The sequence below is a fragment of the Astatotilapia calliptera genome, chromosome 17 (assembly GCF_964374335.1).
Source record: "Astatotilapia calliptera chromosome 17, fAstCal68.1, whole genome shotgun sequence".
NCBI classification, from domain to species: Eukaryota; Metazoa; Chordata; class Actinopteri; order Cichliformes; family Cichlidae; genus Astatotilapia; species Astatotilapia calliptera.
The window spans coordinates 2,797,627-2,815,449 of record NC_137438.1 but is presented as its reverse complement, the minus strand read 5'-3'; the positions used below and the strand labels follow the sequence as shown (position 1 = coordinate 2,815,449).

At 40.2% G+C, this 17,823-nt stretch overlaps 1 protein-coding gene across 12 annotated transcripts in view; it reads right to left on the bottom strand.

Annotated features, from left to right (window-relative positions):
• Positions 1-17,823, bottom strand: part of dennd5b (DENN/MADD domain containing 5B) — a 125,051-nt gene that overhangs the window by 59,573 nt on the left and 47,655 nt on the right. For 9 of the 12 annotated variants that reach the window (XR_013902806.1, XM_080291779.1, XM_080291780.1 and 6 more), the window contains exon 2: positions 4,593-4,652. The exons of the other annotated variants lie outside the window; for them this stretch is intronic. Coding sequence is in view for 6 of the 9 variants with exons in the window: in XM_026147905.2 (XP_026003690.2) it covers positions 4,593-4,652 (60 nt within the window). In the remaining 3 variants the exon portion in view is untranslated. The remainder of the gene's footprint in view (positions 1-4,592; positions 4,653-17,823) is intronic. 12 annotated transcript variants of the gene reach the window in all.

Sequence of the window (17,823 nt, the reverse complement as noted above, 5' to 3'; positions counted from 1 at the left end):
GGTCATAACTGTCAAATGCCCAACAAGACTCTAAGATACCAGTTGAGGCAGCAACTTGTCCTTTATCCAGAGTGGGCACTTAACTCTTTTCTGGTTGAACCATAGTCTCAAACTTGGAGGTGCCAATTCTTACTGATGCTGCTTCATACTCACTTGGCTTTGTCTAGAAATTCTGTCCATAACAATTTTGATAAGAAGGTGGAGTCTACTACCCACCAGGAATGAGTCTGACTCGCAGTGTGAACCAAGTTCAATAGCTGTGCAAGGACTGAAAGGTTCGTAGCAACAGGCCGGACACTCCATACTCCTGAAGCATCTCAGACAGAATGCTCAGAGGGACATGCTCGAATGTCTTCTCCAAGTCCATAACATACATGTAGACCGGTCACCTTGTTTCCACACACATTTCAATATCCTCAAGAGGATAAAGAGCTGGTCCAGCATTCTGTGACCAGGACGAAAACTGTGTTTTTCTGCCTGAATCCTAATTCGACTAACAGATAGACTCTTCTTTCCTTTAGCCTGATGTAGACCATCCCATTGAGGCTGCACCTGAGAGCACTGTCTCCAGTCTCACTGCTTAAAGATGGGACCCAACATCCCAGTCTGTCAGTCCAGAGGCACTGCCCCACGTTTCCAGGTGACACTGCAGAGGCATGTCAACCAAAACAGCCCTACAACATCCAGGGCCTTAAAGACCATGGCTACCTCACCCCAGGGACCCTACCACCAACAAGCTGTCTAGTGACCACCCAGACTCTGCTTTTTCTATAGAAGACATTTCAATTTGATTAAGGAGGCTCGACTATATCCTCATTTGAGGTCAGTAGCACCTCACGCCATGTACCATGTAAATAGAGCGCCGTTTTCCTCTCCCAAGTCACCCGACTGTTTGCCAAAATTGCTTTGAGACAGATCAAAGTCTTTTTCTTTTCCCATAACAAAGTCTTCCTACACCCAAGTTTTTTTCCAGTGACTGCCTGAGCTGTGTTCCACTTGGACTGCAGGAGCCTGCCAGCTGCCTCCAAAATCTTACAAGCTAACCAAGCCCGATAGGACTCTTTCTTCTGCTTGATGGTGCCCTTCACCAGATGTGAAGGGCACCATCAAGCCTGAAGCCAACGCATTTAAGAGTGCTCTCATGGGTACTGCAATACTGCAATATACTCGCTATTGTGCATCAGGGATAACATTTACAACAATCACTAAAGCAACATCTAATATACAAAGGAGAGAAACTTGGAAAAAACTGGCCCATTCTGCTCTCTCATACCTATAGACCAGGGGTAGGGAACTCCAGGCCTCGAGGGCCGGTGTCCTGCAGGTTTTAGATCTCACCCTGGGTCAACACACCTGAATCAGGTGATTAGTTCATTACCAGGCCTCTGGAGAACTTCAGGACATATTGAGGAGGTAATTTAGCCATTTAAATCAGCTGTGTTGGATCAAGGACTCATTTAAAACCTGCAGGACACCGGCCCTCGACACCTGTGCTATAGACATTTGACTGTCTACCCCAGGAGATAACTGCTTTACTATAAGGCTGTCAACTCTAAGGCAGAAGAGAAGAGAAGTCAGGCATAAGCACAATAACTAAAAAAAACTCCAAAACAATAACTCGCTTTAGTCATGAAGACAAGAGGGACTGATTTGGATAACAAGTTCAAATAAGCTGACCTACATTCAGCATTGTCAGTTGTAGAATGCAGACAGGAAATGAGAGACAGCGACTGGCTAAGAGGATGAAATGGATTGAAGACTGTAATCCACATGGAGGTGGTGAGGTGATCCACGGGGATCTACAAAGTAGGGCTGCTCGATTATGGCAAAAATGATAATCACGATTATTTTCACTGAAATTGAGATCACGATTATTTGACGATATTTATTTAACCCTTTAAGACCTACTATAGAACCAAGTCCACCAGAGCTTATATTATTTTTTTTACATGCTGTAGTGCCATTTGTGGGAGCATTTCAAGTTGCTATACATCAATACAACTGTTATAGCCCATATTTTAATAACATGTATGCATTAAGTCCATAGTAATTACATAAATTGCAAAAAAGTGCAATAAACTACAAAAAAAATTGAAAATCGCTTTTGTTTTGTTTACATATATTTCTACTTGGAGAAATTTAAGAGGTTTATCCCTCAAAACTTTAAATACAATAAAGTTGCAAAAAATAGTTTCCCACCACAGGAAATTTATTTTGAGTGTCTTCATAGTTTTATTTTGGAGATACAGCAATTTTTATATACTGCAGGAAAAACAAAAAACAATCCTATGATGCAAATTTGCAAAGAAAACAGCAGGTGCATCATTTCACTGTGGGAAGTGTTACGAACAGCTGATAGGATCGGCAAAGCGTGTTTCTGGAATATTATGTTTTTGTTCCTGCAAGCGCTTTTTATGCAATTTTTGCAAAGCTATATGTGGAAGGAAACCGTGACCGAGGACAAGCTGATGGCATCAGATGTAAGTACAACTCCTCCGGTTTCATATGCAAAACAAATTATTGCGCTAGCTTACACGGTTCAGGTTCTACAGGGATTTAAAAATAGTTACACAAAACTGAGCGTGCTGCTCTGACCGGCTTTAAAGGGTTAACAATGACTTTAAAAAATAATATAAAATAGTGTGCAACACCACTGAAGTTTTTTTTTTTTTTTTAAACTCTCTTTTCAACCAACGGCAGTCACTCTCCAAATAACTTCTGCTTAGCTTTCCGAGCTTCCCTCGGGTCCTCTTAATCAGCGGTCTCCACCCTTTTTTGCGCCACGGACGGTTTATGCCCGACAATATTTTCACGGACCGGCCTTTAAGGTGTCGCGGATAAATGAGGGAGGGGCTAATAATCGGCTCAGTCATTTTTAATGATCGTTGAAAGCCCAGATCGTAATCGTGATTAAAATTCGATTAATTGAGCAGCCCTACTACAAAGCACAGGAATGTTGGCCTAACACAAACAGATAGGGACTGACATGATTTCTCTATCCCCAAAAGGGCCAAAAGTTTAATTTGAAGCTAAATATGTGGTACGATGCGCCCTGTGCTATGTGGAGAATTTCATGCTGGCCTTTAAACTCCCTAAAGCTGGTAAATAATATTAACCTAAAACTAAAACTGTGAAAAGATTTAATGGACATAATCATGAATATGGTTTACATAATAAACACATTTTCTTAGTTCTATTCAGATGTGTTTAATTGCAAAGAGAAACTCATCATAATTCAGGAAACACAGTGAAGTATGAACAGATGTGCAGAAAGACCAATTCAAACATGCAAACAGGTTTTATAGCTAACGCTGTTAGCATAATATTGCTGATAAGTAACAACTGGTATAATAAGTGGAACTTGCTATACTGAGTTTTCATTCCATGAGTAAAGGTAGTAAACTGGTGAAAGGGACTGTTTGGATCACAGCATTATATGAAGAACATATACAATAATACAAAACAAGTGTCATCTCATCTCACACGTAATTTTTTGGGAGCTGCAAAAAAATCAGACCGCAAACAAAGAACATTACTTTGCAAAATATGCTACAAATCTGTTTGAACTAAAGGTAGAAACAAGCTGCTTGGATGGAAATTACTGGTGCAACTGCATGAAAAAGCAGGGCTTTAAACAAGTGGTTAAAAACTTAACCCAAGATACAACATACCAGCAAGATTCTTTTTCAAATTTCTAATTAGTTTAAATTTACTTATTTATTCTCTAATTTATTTGTTCTCTAATTTCCTATGTGACAATATCGTGCAGGCTCCCAAAGTTACACAGTAAGGGTACTTTAGTTCTTGTTTTTGTTAAACTAAAGTGTTAAGCAGTAATGTCATAGTTTTATTTAAACATTTCGATGGAAAACAGAACCTAGGCTATTTTGACTTATCCCATGTCACGGCGTATACTCTGCCGCTGGCACTGTTTGGTAATCAGTTCATACTTCATATTAGATAATCTGTCATCAGTGAGCTCTTTGGAAAATAGCTGATTGATGACATCAATAAATGCTGCTGCCTGCAATCACTGAAATTAACAATTTTTAAAAACATATAATTTTGAGGCTATATCACCCACACCTAGTTTATCTAAATATATTTATATAAAATATTTATTTTAATATACAACAGTCCAGTTTATTTTCCTCATAAGGAAGTTGCTGAAAATTAATACTACATGCAGGGGTGCACATAAGTGGTCCGCTGGCATTTGTTTGAAGCCAGCTCACCTCCTGCAACCACTTTTCCAAGAATACATGCTTCTTTTGCAGTTCGGACTCCTCCTGACGTTTCTTTGGAGGTGGAGGAACACCAAAGTAAAGGAGCTTCTTCGACATCTTTAAGAGCTCTAAACAAATGTCTGTCCTCCTCCAGAAAATCGTATGTATGCAAACGCGCGTTGCAACTTCTTATCTGGTGCGCGTCTTTTATTTTGACAGCGCATGCGCACCTACGGACCACTGACTATATGTAAAGGTTGACATCACACACACTTAGAGAGCAGTTGAGTGAGAACAAAGCTGGCTTGCAGGAAAATAATGTGAAGTGTAAGCTCAGAATCGAGGAGTACAGGCAGTGTGTTTTACCTGCAGATGCAGTATCTGGATCCCTGCCTTGGCGGTCTGCTTCTAGCCACCGGTGCAAAGCTAGAGGTGAACCACATGCAGCAAGACATGGAGCAAAAAACACAGAAAAAGAGCGCAATGTCATAATAAATGGACACAGAAAAGCAAATTAAATGCATGAAAATGAGGTAAGCATGAACATGACACAATAGATGATAGCATGCCATTAAGGATGCAACACACATGCTTCAAATGGAAGCGGTAACATTGTAAAACGACACTTTTTTCCTAATAAGGACTCGAACATTACAAAACAGAAACAAGAGATTCAACTAAAATGCTTAGATTCATGTTAGTGACCTCTTTTTGAAGCTGTCGGTGAAACTCGAGGTTCAGGGCAAGTGAGTAACACATTCTTTGGAGTCAAACCAAGCAGCATATCCAAAACACAACTACAGAAGCAGCAAGTGTACCATATTTATATTGCAGTCAAATAACTTTACCATTTTCACATAGAAGAGACCACAGAGATGACAGTTCATATCTGTAATGTAAATTTGACAGCGTATAAAAGTGACTGTCTGTTTAAGTGTTTTTCCCAAGAATTCTAAAGAGTGAAGTAGCGCCGATAGACGTGGTTAGTTGTTGTTGATTCACAAAAAGTGTCGCAGTAATTTATTTCAGTTATGGGTATATTTGGTGCTACAGATAGAGGACATAGAACATTAAGGAAAAGCTACAAAAACATAATCACTTTGACTACACTGCTTGCGCGCTGAAGGATATTATTGCATTGGAAGTCACAAAAGCCACCCAAAGCGGCTCTGTGGTTCAGTGACCTGACACAATTTATACAGCTGGAGAAAATAAAGTATACTCTCAAGGGCTCGAAGGAGAGATTCTTTGCCGTTTGGGATACTTTGCTAAAACATTTAGAGAAAATTAAAACCATTCCCATCTGATACTCACTTGGCAGCTACCGTATACCCTTATTGTTGTGAAGGTGATTAATTTTGTGCAAACTATTGCCTTTTAAGTGCACATCTTTATATATGGTGAATGTTGATGTACCTCATTTAAATTTATTTTCTTTCTTTATTTCTCTATTTATTTTTCTGTCTCTCTGGATTGTGTATGTTCTTTGGGTGGGGTACATATATAAAAAGGAGCATTGTGACTTTGTTACACGTATATCTTTGAATTACATTCTTGACGCTCAATAAAAAAAAAAAATAATAATGAATAAATAAATAAATAAATAAATAAATAAATATATATACATATATATATATATATATATATATATATATATATATATATATATATATATATCAAAAAAAACGTTTTGTTTTTTTTCTGTATTAAAAAAAACTTGTATTAAAATGTTCAGGATGAGGTCAACATCGTCATCCTTCTGTTTGATTCTTCAGCCATTTTGCTTTGAGCCCGACTGTGCAGGGAATGAAGTTTCTGCTACAGAAGCCACAGGTATGGGCTCAAAATGTGGTCATAAATATTTTGTACTTGTAAATCAGTTTTGTATGTGTAAAAAAGATTTGTGTGTGCGTAAAAGATTTGTGTGTGGACTTAGCCAAAAAAACTGCAAGTTACAAGTACGAATTTTGACCCTATTTTTCTTCCTTTCATCTGATTGGTCAATGTCATTTCAATCACAAATGTAACAATCCAATCAGAGAACAGATGGGTTTGGCTCTCGGAGGGGTCAGTCTTCATTACAAAGCTTTCTTCGTTATGAATTAGCATACATGTTTTTATTGAACATTTGAAGAACCAGCAAAAAAAACAGAAACTCTTGTAGAGGACATAAAGTCAGAGATAGAAACGACAAGGAGCAGGTGCATCTAGTACAGGTAGAGGTGCTGCAAAAACCCACAGAGCCCAGCAGCCAGCGTAACAAATTCTGGATCCTTTGCTTTTAGTTAGCATTAGCAGCACATCCTGCATCTGGACTTTCATGCTGCGCACTGTGACTCACAGCCATGGTCCCGGGTCAGCCCTGACTTTGTGTTAAACTAATCCTAAAGTAATAATGGTATTTCTAACCACTGATATAGCACAACTTTTTCCTTTCAACAGCTGCTGAAAGTTAGGGGACCTAGCTGCTATCAGATATTTATATAGAGATCCTCCAGCTTCAAACTGTATTACCCTTCAAGGACCTGCAGTTCAAAAAAGCGCCCCCCCCATCCCCCCGACAGCCAAACCCATCTGTTCTCTGATTGGATTGTTACATTTGTGATTGACATGACATTGACCAATCATAAGTCCACACACAAATCTTTTTTTTACACACACACAAATCTTTTTTACACACACACAAATCTTTTTTACACATACAAATCCTGATTTACAAGTACAAAATATTTATAAACCACATTTTGAGCCCATACACAGGTTGTTTATAAAAATGTGTAAAAATACAACAAACTTTTACATTTTATATTTTAATGAAATCAGATTTAGTGAACGATAATCTTACTTTGGTTACCTAAAACTAGACTAAAGCTAAAATAATTTAGATGCCTAAATTATTACTAAAACTAAATTACATTTTAGTCAAAAGACTATGACTAAAAGAAAATCAAAGTTTGCTGTCTTCTAGCATGCCTTCTTAAATCTCTGCTGCTTTTTTAAAGACGTTTTTGGCGTTAAAGTTTTGCCGTTAAACACAACATTAATAAACCAGTTTGCACAATTCAGTTCTCCTCCTGATATTTTGGCTTGCTAAAGGAGTCCCCATATCTGCAAACTTGTCACTACACTCACTGTAAATACCAACAGCACTTTTTTCCCCAACAAATAATTTGCACTGACACAACATTCTAGCAGATCTACTAAGGTTGGAAATTATATTGGATCACAGATTAGAGGAGGCACTTTTGTAAATTAGCTAAGTTATTATGAATTAGCTCATCTACAAAGTTAACACAAAACAATAGATTAAAACTGACATCAACTAGGCCAGGCATGTCCAAAGTCCGGCCCGCGGGCCGTCAGATTTCACATGGCCCGCAGCTTCAGTCTAATTATGTATTAATAAAGCGCTTTACAATGCCACTATTCATTCACTCTCACATTCACACACTGGTGGAGGCAGCTACAGTTGTAGCCACAGCTGCCCTGGGGCAGACTGACAGAAGCGAGGCTGCCATATCGCACCATCTGCCCCTCTGGCCAACACCAGTAGGGTAAAGTGTCTTGCCCAAGGACACAACGACCAGGACAGAGAGCCCGGGGATCAAACCGGCGACCTTCCGGTTACAGATACGCTTCCCAACCCCCTGAGCCACGGTCGCCACGTATTATTTATGGCTCACTTTCTTCATGACTTTAAAAATGCAATTCCCTTTTTCACCACATGGTGGCAGCACATTTTTTCTGCTACCTGCACCTGAGCTGCGAGCCCGCCCTTCTCTGCTCTGCTTTTTTTTAACTTAAAATTCGAGGCAGTTGTGTTTGTCTTATTTGTAAAGAGACTGGTGCCTTGTTTAAGGATTTCAACATTAGGAGACACTACGAGACTAAACTTGCTGCAACATATAACAAGCTAACAGGGAGTGAGCGCGCTGAAAAAGTGAAGCAACTCCAAGCTGCTCTGGCTTTGCAACAGTGATTTTTTATGCAGGCCTGTGAGACACATGAAAATATCACGAAAGCCAGCTACGAAGTGGCTATGTTAACAGCTAAACATGGCAAAGCTTTCACTGAAGGTACGTTTGTCAAAGACTGTGTCATGAAAATGGTGGAGAACATTTGCCCCGAGAAGAAGCAAGAATTTCTGAATGTTTGCTTCAGACATTCACAGACAGCTGCGGGACAGAGGAGTGGAGTTGATATTTTTCATTAGCCTGTGATGAAAGCACCGATGCATCTGACACCGCGCAACTGCTGATTCTTTTACGAGGAGTCGACGACAAGATGAACGTGACAGAGGAGCTGCTGGATCTCAAAAGCCTTAAGGGTCAAAGCAGAGGAATGGATTTATTCATTTCTGTTTGCGAAGCTGTTGATGATACGAAGCTACCATGGAGTGAAGTTTCTGGGATCATTACTGATGGTGCACCTGCCGTGGCTGGTGAGCGAAGCGGACTGTCCACACTGATCTGCAATGAAGTCAGTAAAGAAGCAGGTAACGCTGTTAGACTTGACTGTATCATTCATCAGCAGGCTCTCTGTGCCAAACATCTCAAATTTGATGATGTTATGAAACCAGTAGCAAAGACAATCAACTGTATTCGCTCTAAAGCTCCGTACCACCGACAGTTTCAGCAGATTCTGCATGACATCCAGGCTGAATACGGTGACGTAATTTATCACAACGATGTGAGGTGGTCTGCACTACAGCGATTTTTCTCTCTCAGAGAGGAAATTAGACAGTTTTTGGATGAGACGAGACAACCAATGGAAGAACTGTCTGATCCTGTATGGCTGGCAAATCTGGCTTTTCTGGTCGACGTTACGAAGCATCTGAATGCGCTGAATGTTAATCTTCAAGGAAAAGACGCAGTGGGGAGCCAACTATACGCTCACATCAAGGCCTTTGGACCCAAACTGTAACTTTTCCAAAGACACGTGTCCCTAACAGAGCCCTGTACCGCACACTTCCCAGCTTTGAAAGACGTTATTGACAGTTTCCCAGAGGACATTAATGTCCACATGAAGAGTTACGCAACAGCTATCGCGTCTCTTTCTGGGGAATTTAACAAACGCTTTCAGGACTTTGCAGTTTTTGAAAAAGACATGCTGCTTTTCTCATCTCCCTTCTCCGTGGACCCTGATGATGCTCCTCTGCAGCTTCAGCTGGAGCTCATTGAGCTGCAGTGTGACGATGAGTGCCGCGGAAAACACCGGCAGTCTTCTCTTGTTGACTTTTATTGGCAGCTGGACAAAGACAGGTTTCCTGAAGTGCGATCACTTGCTAAGAAAAAGCTGAGCTTATTTGGTTCCAATACTTGTGTGAGCAAACATTCTCTGTCATGAAATTGAGATCCAGGATGAGTGACTCCCACCTGCTTGATATTTTGTGCATCTCAACCACTGCCCTCAAACCAGACCTGATCGCTTTACTAAAATCTCGATCTCAGTATCACCCCTCTCATTAGAGCAGGGATGTCCAAATTACTGGAGAGCTGCTATCCTGCATGTTTTGGGTCTCTTTCTGGTTTAGCACAGCTGAATCAAATGATGTCTCAGGCCTGTGCAGAACTTTGGTAAATGAGGAGATGTGCTGATGAGCCATTATTTGATTCAACTGCAAACCAGAAACAGAACTAAAACACGCAGAAGAGCAGGAGTGACATCCCTGCATTAGTCATGTGTTCCTGAACAGTAAAAAGAATAAAGCACACTAATGCAATTCACAAAAGGAAAATGTATTTTGTTTGTTTGTTTGTACATATTGTGTATATTTACATGTGTGTTTATTTCTTGTGGCAAGTGAACTTCCCAGTTGTGTAATCTTCCTGTGAAGATTTGAAAGATCTGATGTGAAAAACTTCTGGAAAGATCTTGTAAAAGTCAAGAGCAAAATTCACTTTTTTTAAACTTTATTGATAACAGACCACTTTTCATTACTTATAACTCCTGTTTAAAATGTTCATGAGGCAACGATATTGCAAACTCATGGAAATTTAGGGTATTCTATACAGTTTGTTCAATGTTATCTGACTCTCCAGATATAAATGAAAGGCAGAATTGTGTCTTTAGAGTTGTTCATGATTGCCTGAGTGGCTTTTATTTAGGTACATTTCCATTTTAAAAATAAAGGTAATGACTATTAAAATTGTTCTTCATTACGTTTTCACGTAACTTTGTTATGGAAAAAAATGTCAAAAGGAACCATTGGCCCCCGGGCATCTTCACTTCATAAAATTTGGCCCTCTTTGCAAGAAGTTTGGACACCCCTGAACTAGGCTGTTTGGTTAGCGTGTTAGATTGATGTGATTGAATGTGGATGAGAGAGTCACACAAAAACACTCATACAAAAACAGTCTTGTTTGTTTGTTTTTACATACTATGTGCAACTAACATTTTTTTCATTTTCTTTGTTTTAAATTCAAAATTTTAAAAACTTTTCAATGACCTTTAGCTGCTCACGTGCTACAATAGACTGAAGTAGGGCTGCTCAATTAATCGAATTTTAATCTCGATTACGATCTGGACTTTGAACGATCATTAAAAATGACTGAGCCGATTATTAGCCCCTCCCTCTTGCTTTACTCTCGCGCTGCTCCGTGTGGCAAATCGAGCGCACCTCTCTGCATTTCGAACACGTGTCACAACAATTAAGAGCAGCGGTCTCCAACCTTTTTTGCACCACGGACCGGTTTATGCCCGACAATATTTTCACGGACCGGCCTTTAAGGTGTCGCGGATAAATACAACAAAATAAAACTAGTACCGGTACCGAAAAAAAGAAGATTTATTCATAACACACTGAAAAGACCCAGGAAAACTGAGTTAACGATAAAAATGATAACAAAATAACGCTGAAAACCGATAAACACCCTGAAAACTATACATTTCACACCTGAGCCTCAACTCTCGCGGCCCGGTACCAAACAACTCACGGACCGGTACCGGTTCGAGGCCCGGGGGTTGGGGACCGCTGATTAAGAGGACTCGAGGGAAGCTCAGAAAGCTAAGCAGAAGTTATTTGGAGAGGACAGTGACTATTTTTAAATAAATATCGTCAAATAATCGAGATCTCAATTTCAGTGAAAATAATCGTGATTATCATTTTTGCCATAATCGAGCAGCCCTAGACTGAAGTTCACGCTATGTGCATTTGCTGTTCTCTCTACAACACCATACTCTTATCTGATCTTACTGCTGGAGCATGATCTGTAACTGTGCATCAGCCAATCAGTGACACAGATGCACAGTTACACGTCCCCATCAGTATTATGTAACTCTAGAACATGCATTAGTGTGCACCGCTGCAGCTTCCTTCTCCGTCACTGTCCTGTCTATTCTGATACTTGTCTGCTTTTACTGATACAACACATGTGCAAGTACTACTACTGTGTCTGTTTCTTCCTGAAGTTGTAGTGCTGAACTGTTGCCTTAATGATCAACTTTGATTATAGAGTCAGAGTAATCTGCTTTTCATCGATCATATCTTTAAAACAAAGCATGAACTGTTTGGATTTTATGACAACTGTAGGACGTTATCTCTTTGTAGAATTGTAATGTAACAACAATGCTACACGTGAATACTGTGTCGAGATCATAGACTACTTGTTTTTGTCAGTCTTTGGTTCTTTTTAGTAGAAAATGTTGCAAAGCAAGCAAACTGTAAAGTCTTTTTTTTTTAATTAAAAAAAGGTGCAACCTTCTACCTTAGGTACAAAGTGTGGCAACCAAACAGTGAAACAGGTCCTTCCTAATGAAGCTCTAAAAACCAGCGACATCGCCCACAAAAATAGAGAAGCAACGTGAAAGAGACATGAACAGAATGCAGCTTGCACACTTTACAGGTATATATGTAAATGATAATGAAAAGTTATTTTAATTGTGTGACATTGTTGTGACATTACACACATTACACCCCCCCCCCCCCCCCACACACACACACACACACACAAAGCATGAATTTAGTGCTAATGCATACACACATCCACTAAAAAGATTTCATTGTATAGTTATTTACAAGTGTGGCCTGTCCACAAAAAGCCATGTCGTCATCATTTTGCATTTTCTTTTCCCCTTTGCATGCTGAGATCACAAGGCCTGAACCGAAAGTCTCTCCAGTCATTCTGTAAAAGTCAGGCGTCACTTAGTTCAATCATTAGGTAGTAAGAAGTGGAGTGAACTGTTCTTCTTCTGCCGTGTGACAGGAAAACCACATACACAGTGCTTGCTGGCATTATCTCTTTATTACATCATGGCACCTCTTTCTGTTTGTTTCTGTTCGCTCCCCTCAGCTCGTGTCCCAGGTTCCCTTCATACAGAAACGTTCAGAGACACACAGAGTAAATACAGCAACAATTAAAAAGTGCTAAAACTGCAGAGCTAAGGTAATATACAGTGGGTTGTGTATATGTGGATTATATTTACATAGTGAACAGAGGTTCATAAAAACAACTTTGCCCTAAAAATAACAAGATTTCTTAAAAAAACATAAAAAAATCTTCCCACAGCTGAATACACAGCAAAAAGATGCATTTGCATTAGTCGGTCAACCACACACCTCTGTGAGATTGATGCAGAGGATTAACAAGCCTCAGTTCTGACTATGACTTAAAAGCCTGACTGTGAACTAATTCAGCTTAATCTGACTGTTGTTCTGCTCCGTCCTGAATACTGAGAGCCATAAACTGCAAACAAAGCAACCACTTGTGGCTGCAAGAAGTCTAGGAAACAGTCCTCAGCCCAAACCAAACACTTGATGACTTCATTTGCTCTCATTATGGGCCATGCTAAATAAAATATCAAGTCCAACTTTGGTCATTCTAAGTGCGAGTATAGTCATTAGCTAACAAGTTATTATACTCGCTCATTTACTCAGTCATTTTTGACCTAAGTCCCAACCAGACGTTTTCATTATCCACTGATAACTCTGTTGTCACCCCCCCCCCCCCAAGTCAGAGCTTCCCAAAGTGTGGGGCCCGCCCCCTAAGAGGGGCGCCGAGCCATTGCAGGGGGGCGCACACACAAATGCAAAGCAGGAGATGAAGCATCGCTGAATATGTTTCCAAACCAACTTCATTCTAAGCCAAAGACTAGAAAATATGGTGAAGCAAATCTGCCCTTTGGTTTCACCTGCACAAGTGCCGAGGTAGGTCTCCCTGCAGGGTTGGTTTTCCCTTCGTCGGGAGCAGCGCTGGGCTCTCCAAATCACGGACAAACAGGATCCCACATTCTTGATTTTTAGTTCACAAACACTTCTTGCAATGACTAACTGCTCCTGACATTTTGGAGACGTTAGCTCTTTATACAGTAAAGTTACAGCTGGATACAAATAACATCAGGCTGATCCTGCAGCGATTTGTTCCCCCGGTTCAAATCACGGACTAACAGGATCCCACAGCTGTTTATGTTTTTGAACTCATTTTGCACACAGAGAGGCATTTTTTAAAAAATGTACTGACAGCAATGTTGAACATTATTACACAGGAAAGAAACAACTACAGTAAAATAATCACCCCGTGACGCCTCTGCCTTTGTAAATGGACAGTAACTGTTTGTGTATGTAAGTGTGTAAAACCTGCAGGCAGTCAGATTAACAGTATTTTGTTTCTATCTGCCATTCTGCAGTTCATCTCATGTAAACAATAACGTGGCCACAGCGTGACGTGAAAACAGGCACATACCTCTGACGTTGCGTGACAAACTCTATTCCTCGTCCACACGTAAACACAAAAAAGGAGTTTTAAAAAATCTCTTCATGATTAGTCGATTTTTGTTGTTTTTTCCCTTTTGTGAAAAATAAAACTGAGATTTTACAAGCATCAGTTGTTGGACCTTTATTGTCCAGGTTATATATTAATGAGACTGATGAGAGTTGCATAGGAACTCAAACACAGTACATTGGCTAGACTCGTCATGCGTAAAACCTAACATTTAAAAACCCCAACGATTTATGAGGTTATCACATGGCTGCATGTTCTGGATACGTGGGTGAAGGGAGGAGCTGAGCTGTGAGCCGATCACTACCTCGTGGTAAGTTGGAGGACGCTGGACGGACCTGGCGCCCCCAAACATACAGTGGTAATGTACAGATGATGAAAATAAAATATACCTTAGAACATGCCAATAAAAAAGGGGTTCAACAGCACATCGCCTAAAACATATAAATAATTTAATCACTGCAGAAGAAAGGCATCATGGAAAAATGAATAAAGTGTGGTATAAGTTAGTCTTTATTTTTTTTAATTTTAGCATAACGACTGTGAAAGACCAAGCCAATCACTGCCTTTACTTCAAAACTGATAACATTGATAATTTAATTAATATTATTAGAAAAAGTAAAAAGAACTGAGGGGGGTGGGTGCATCTGTTTTATTGATCAGATCAAGTTTAATTGACTTGGTGTGTTCCTTGTTCCTGAGCACTGTGCATACATACAGATACATTTATTTAAAATATATTTCTTCTACCTTGTATAGTGTACATTTTAGGTTATGCTGCATCTATTTATTCCTGCTCTTTCCACTTTGCTGCTGGAATAGTGTGAATATTCCCCTGTGGGACAATTAAATGCTTCTTTATCTTATCTTCTCCTGACAAGTATCACAAGAATTTTCATTAATCGACAAACAAACAGCCAATTCACTCTTACACAAGGACTTCCAACCCCAAAGTGTAAGAGCTAGGCTACTATGTGACACACAAAGCAACATTAGACACACAAATTATTTAAAAGTCCCTCTGATTACATGAAATAGGTCCCAGGAAGATATCACTGGAATACATATAGACAAGTGAGATAAAACATGTTCCTGAACACACACACACACACACACACACACACACACACACACACACACACACACACACACACACACACACACACACACAAATACAAGATAAACAGCATAATCATGTTCCCCCCAGACACTGATGAATAATGCATATGGAGCCTATTGCCCTGGCAACCAGGTAATCAGATGGCCCACTGTGTGTGTGTGTGTGTGTGTGTGTGTGTGTGTGTGTGTGTGTGTGTGTGTGTGTGTGTGTGTGTGGGATCACAGTCAGGGAGCATGAGTGATGGGCTTTGTTCCTCTGTGCCGAACTATGAAGAGGCTGTCAGCATCTCACCTCCAGCATGAAAGGTGTGCACCCATGGATTTGGAAGCTGGGCTGCACCTGTCACTATTCTCAAACCTCGGGGCTTTTATGTCTCATACTACAGCATAATACATAAAAAAGGATTCATCTTGAATATCCTGGATATCTCCTGAATATCTCATGTAAATTAGCCCCTTTCTACACAAAGTCTATCATATGTAGACGTAACAATGCATCATGGGGATACAGAACAGTCTGAGACAGATCTCAGCTGTTTCCTTTATCTGAACAGGAAGAATCAACACTACACCAGCTATCACAGCACATCAAAGCTGGAGAGGAAATTCATTAATACTGTGAAGGAATATTAGCTCCTGGCATCATATTTAAGACAACCGATGCTCCACAATTTGGAGTGTGTAGTGGGTTTCATTTAATTTCATTCTTTCACAGCTTCAAGTAGGAGCTTTATCCTTGTTTCTTACCCAATCATAAAATTTACAGGATGATTTGGAGTTCGTTGCTGCAGAACTTGTTGCAGAAAGCATTTCTCAACTATGACACCTCCTTTTAAAACTACATGGCTTTCACAAAGATGGCTCACATATGTCCCAACTCAATCAAACTTCGTCTAACCATAGGTCTACTGTGGAACAGTTCTTTTCTGCCAACACTACATGTTCCTCAGTAGATTTTAGTTTAGCCTTTAGCTTCTTCCTGTTGCAAGACTTCAGCCTGTTCTCCGGGGCACAGATCCATGTAAAATGCCTTGAGGCAATTGTTCCTTTGATTTGGCACTATGCAGATAAAATGGAATGGAATTAAATTCTAACCGTACTGAACTCATTCAGACAAACACAGAGAGTCTTTGTCTTCTCTTGTCCATTTGTATTGTGTAGACAAGCAGCATTTTGGGGCTCTTAGGGTGTTTTCAAACACATATAGTTCAGAATCAAGTGATGCGCTTGCAAACTTGTAGCATTTTCCTGTTGTTTGGTTTGTTGTCCACAGTACACAGAAAAATCCAAGTGAACCAAAATGCGTCACTACAAACCACGTGAGAATGTTCAGTCCACTCATTGGTCAGGTGTGTTTGGGGTACGAACAACAAAATTAAATACAGGAAGAAGGTCCTGTGCTCTGGACAGTTACACCTTCCCGTAATGAGAACATAAAGCTATGTGGCTCTGGTACTTGTAATGCACATTTACATTTGGAAGTTGGTTGGATTACGTTCACACCACAAACTAACTGCTCTGGAGTTTTTGAACCACTTTCTCCACACGGTCTCAGTGCGGCTGTTGTCCGTACCCGAGTTCACACCGGACCAAACACAGCAGGTGTGAAAACACTCTTTGTCCAACCAGTTTCCCTGACAATGGTTGGCAGGCTGGCCCATCCTTTTGGCTTGCATCGGTTTTTGTAGGGCTTCAATCAGCTGTGTTGGCAGTTAAGTAGTCTTTGCTACACAATTAATTAATTAGCATTTGCTACAGAAATGCAAGAACAACACTAATAAAAAATCTTTTGTAGTTTAGATTTGTTATTTTGTGTTTTTGTGCTTGTGTTGCACTTATACGTGGAGTGGAGAATCTTTTATTTTTAAACCAATGAAGTATCCTGGATTGTTAGCTAATAAAAAATTAAAATGTAATAACAGTTGGCTTTTAAAGTGAATTAGCTGAAACAGTAGCAGCTGTGTAGTACCAATTAGATGTTGTTTTTTTAAAAAGGGGGGGAAAGTGCATAACAGCGTTTATGATTCATGGCTTCTTTTCTCACTTGATTTTAGCTGTTGGTTGATTCATCCATCTCTCACGTCAGACAAGAGTTCATGTGCTCCAGCAGCGTTTCACACATTCCATGACCCCAGTGCTCTACAAGCAGCACCTGCTACATTTTGGCAGCCACACAAACATCTCATATGTGCATGGAACACAGATTCTCTCTAAACGGAGCCAGCGCCTGCTGTGCTGAGCTCAGCTGCCAGCGACTGGCACTGACTGGGTGAGAGCAGCACCAAGTCCGTCTCCTTAGCGACAATACAACTACAAATGGGGATTGTTGTTGAGGTATCAGAGGGAAAGGAAGGGGAGCAGGGAGGAGGTCGGGCTAATAACTTCTAATCTCTTAATCATGATGGGTTATGCTTAGAAGATGAGGCCTGCAGGGGGCGCTACTGAGTCTGTGTGTACAGTGTGCCAAAGTGTAGGTCTGTAGGTGGGGATGCTAAATTTGATATTTAATCAAATTTGAAAAAATGAGTTTGCAAAAGCGTACATTTGACTGTGGAAAAAAAACAGCATCACATGCTCCCACATGGCAGTACCATGTGATATGACAATACAACTTTTGGGAGGGTGTGAGGCCATTCCAACCCCCCCCCCCCCCCCCCCCCCCCTTGGTAGAAGCACATATTTCAATGGTTCTAAGGTAGTTGTTCTTCTTTTTTTTTTTTACTTGTGTCAGTGAGTAGTAAGCACCTACTGGAGCTGTCAGT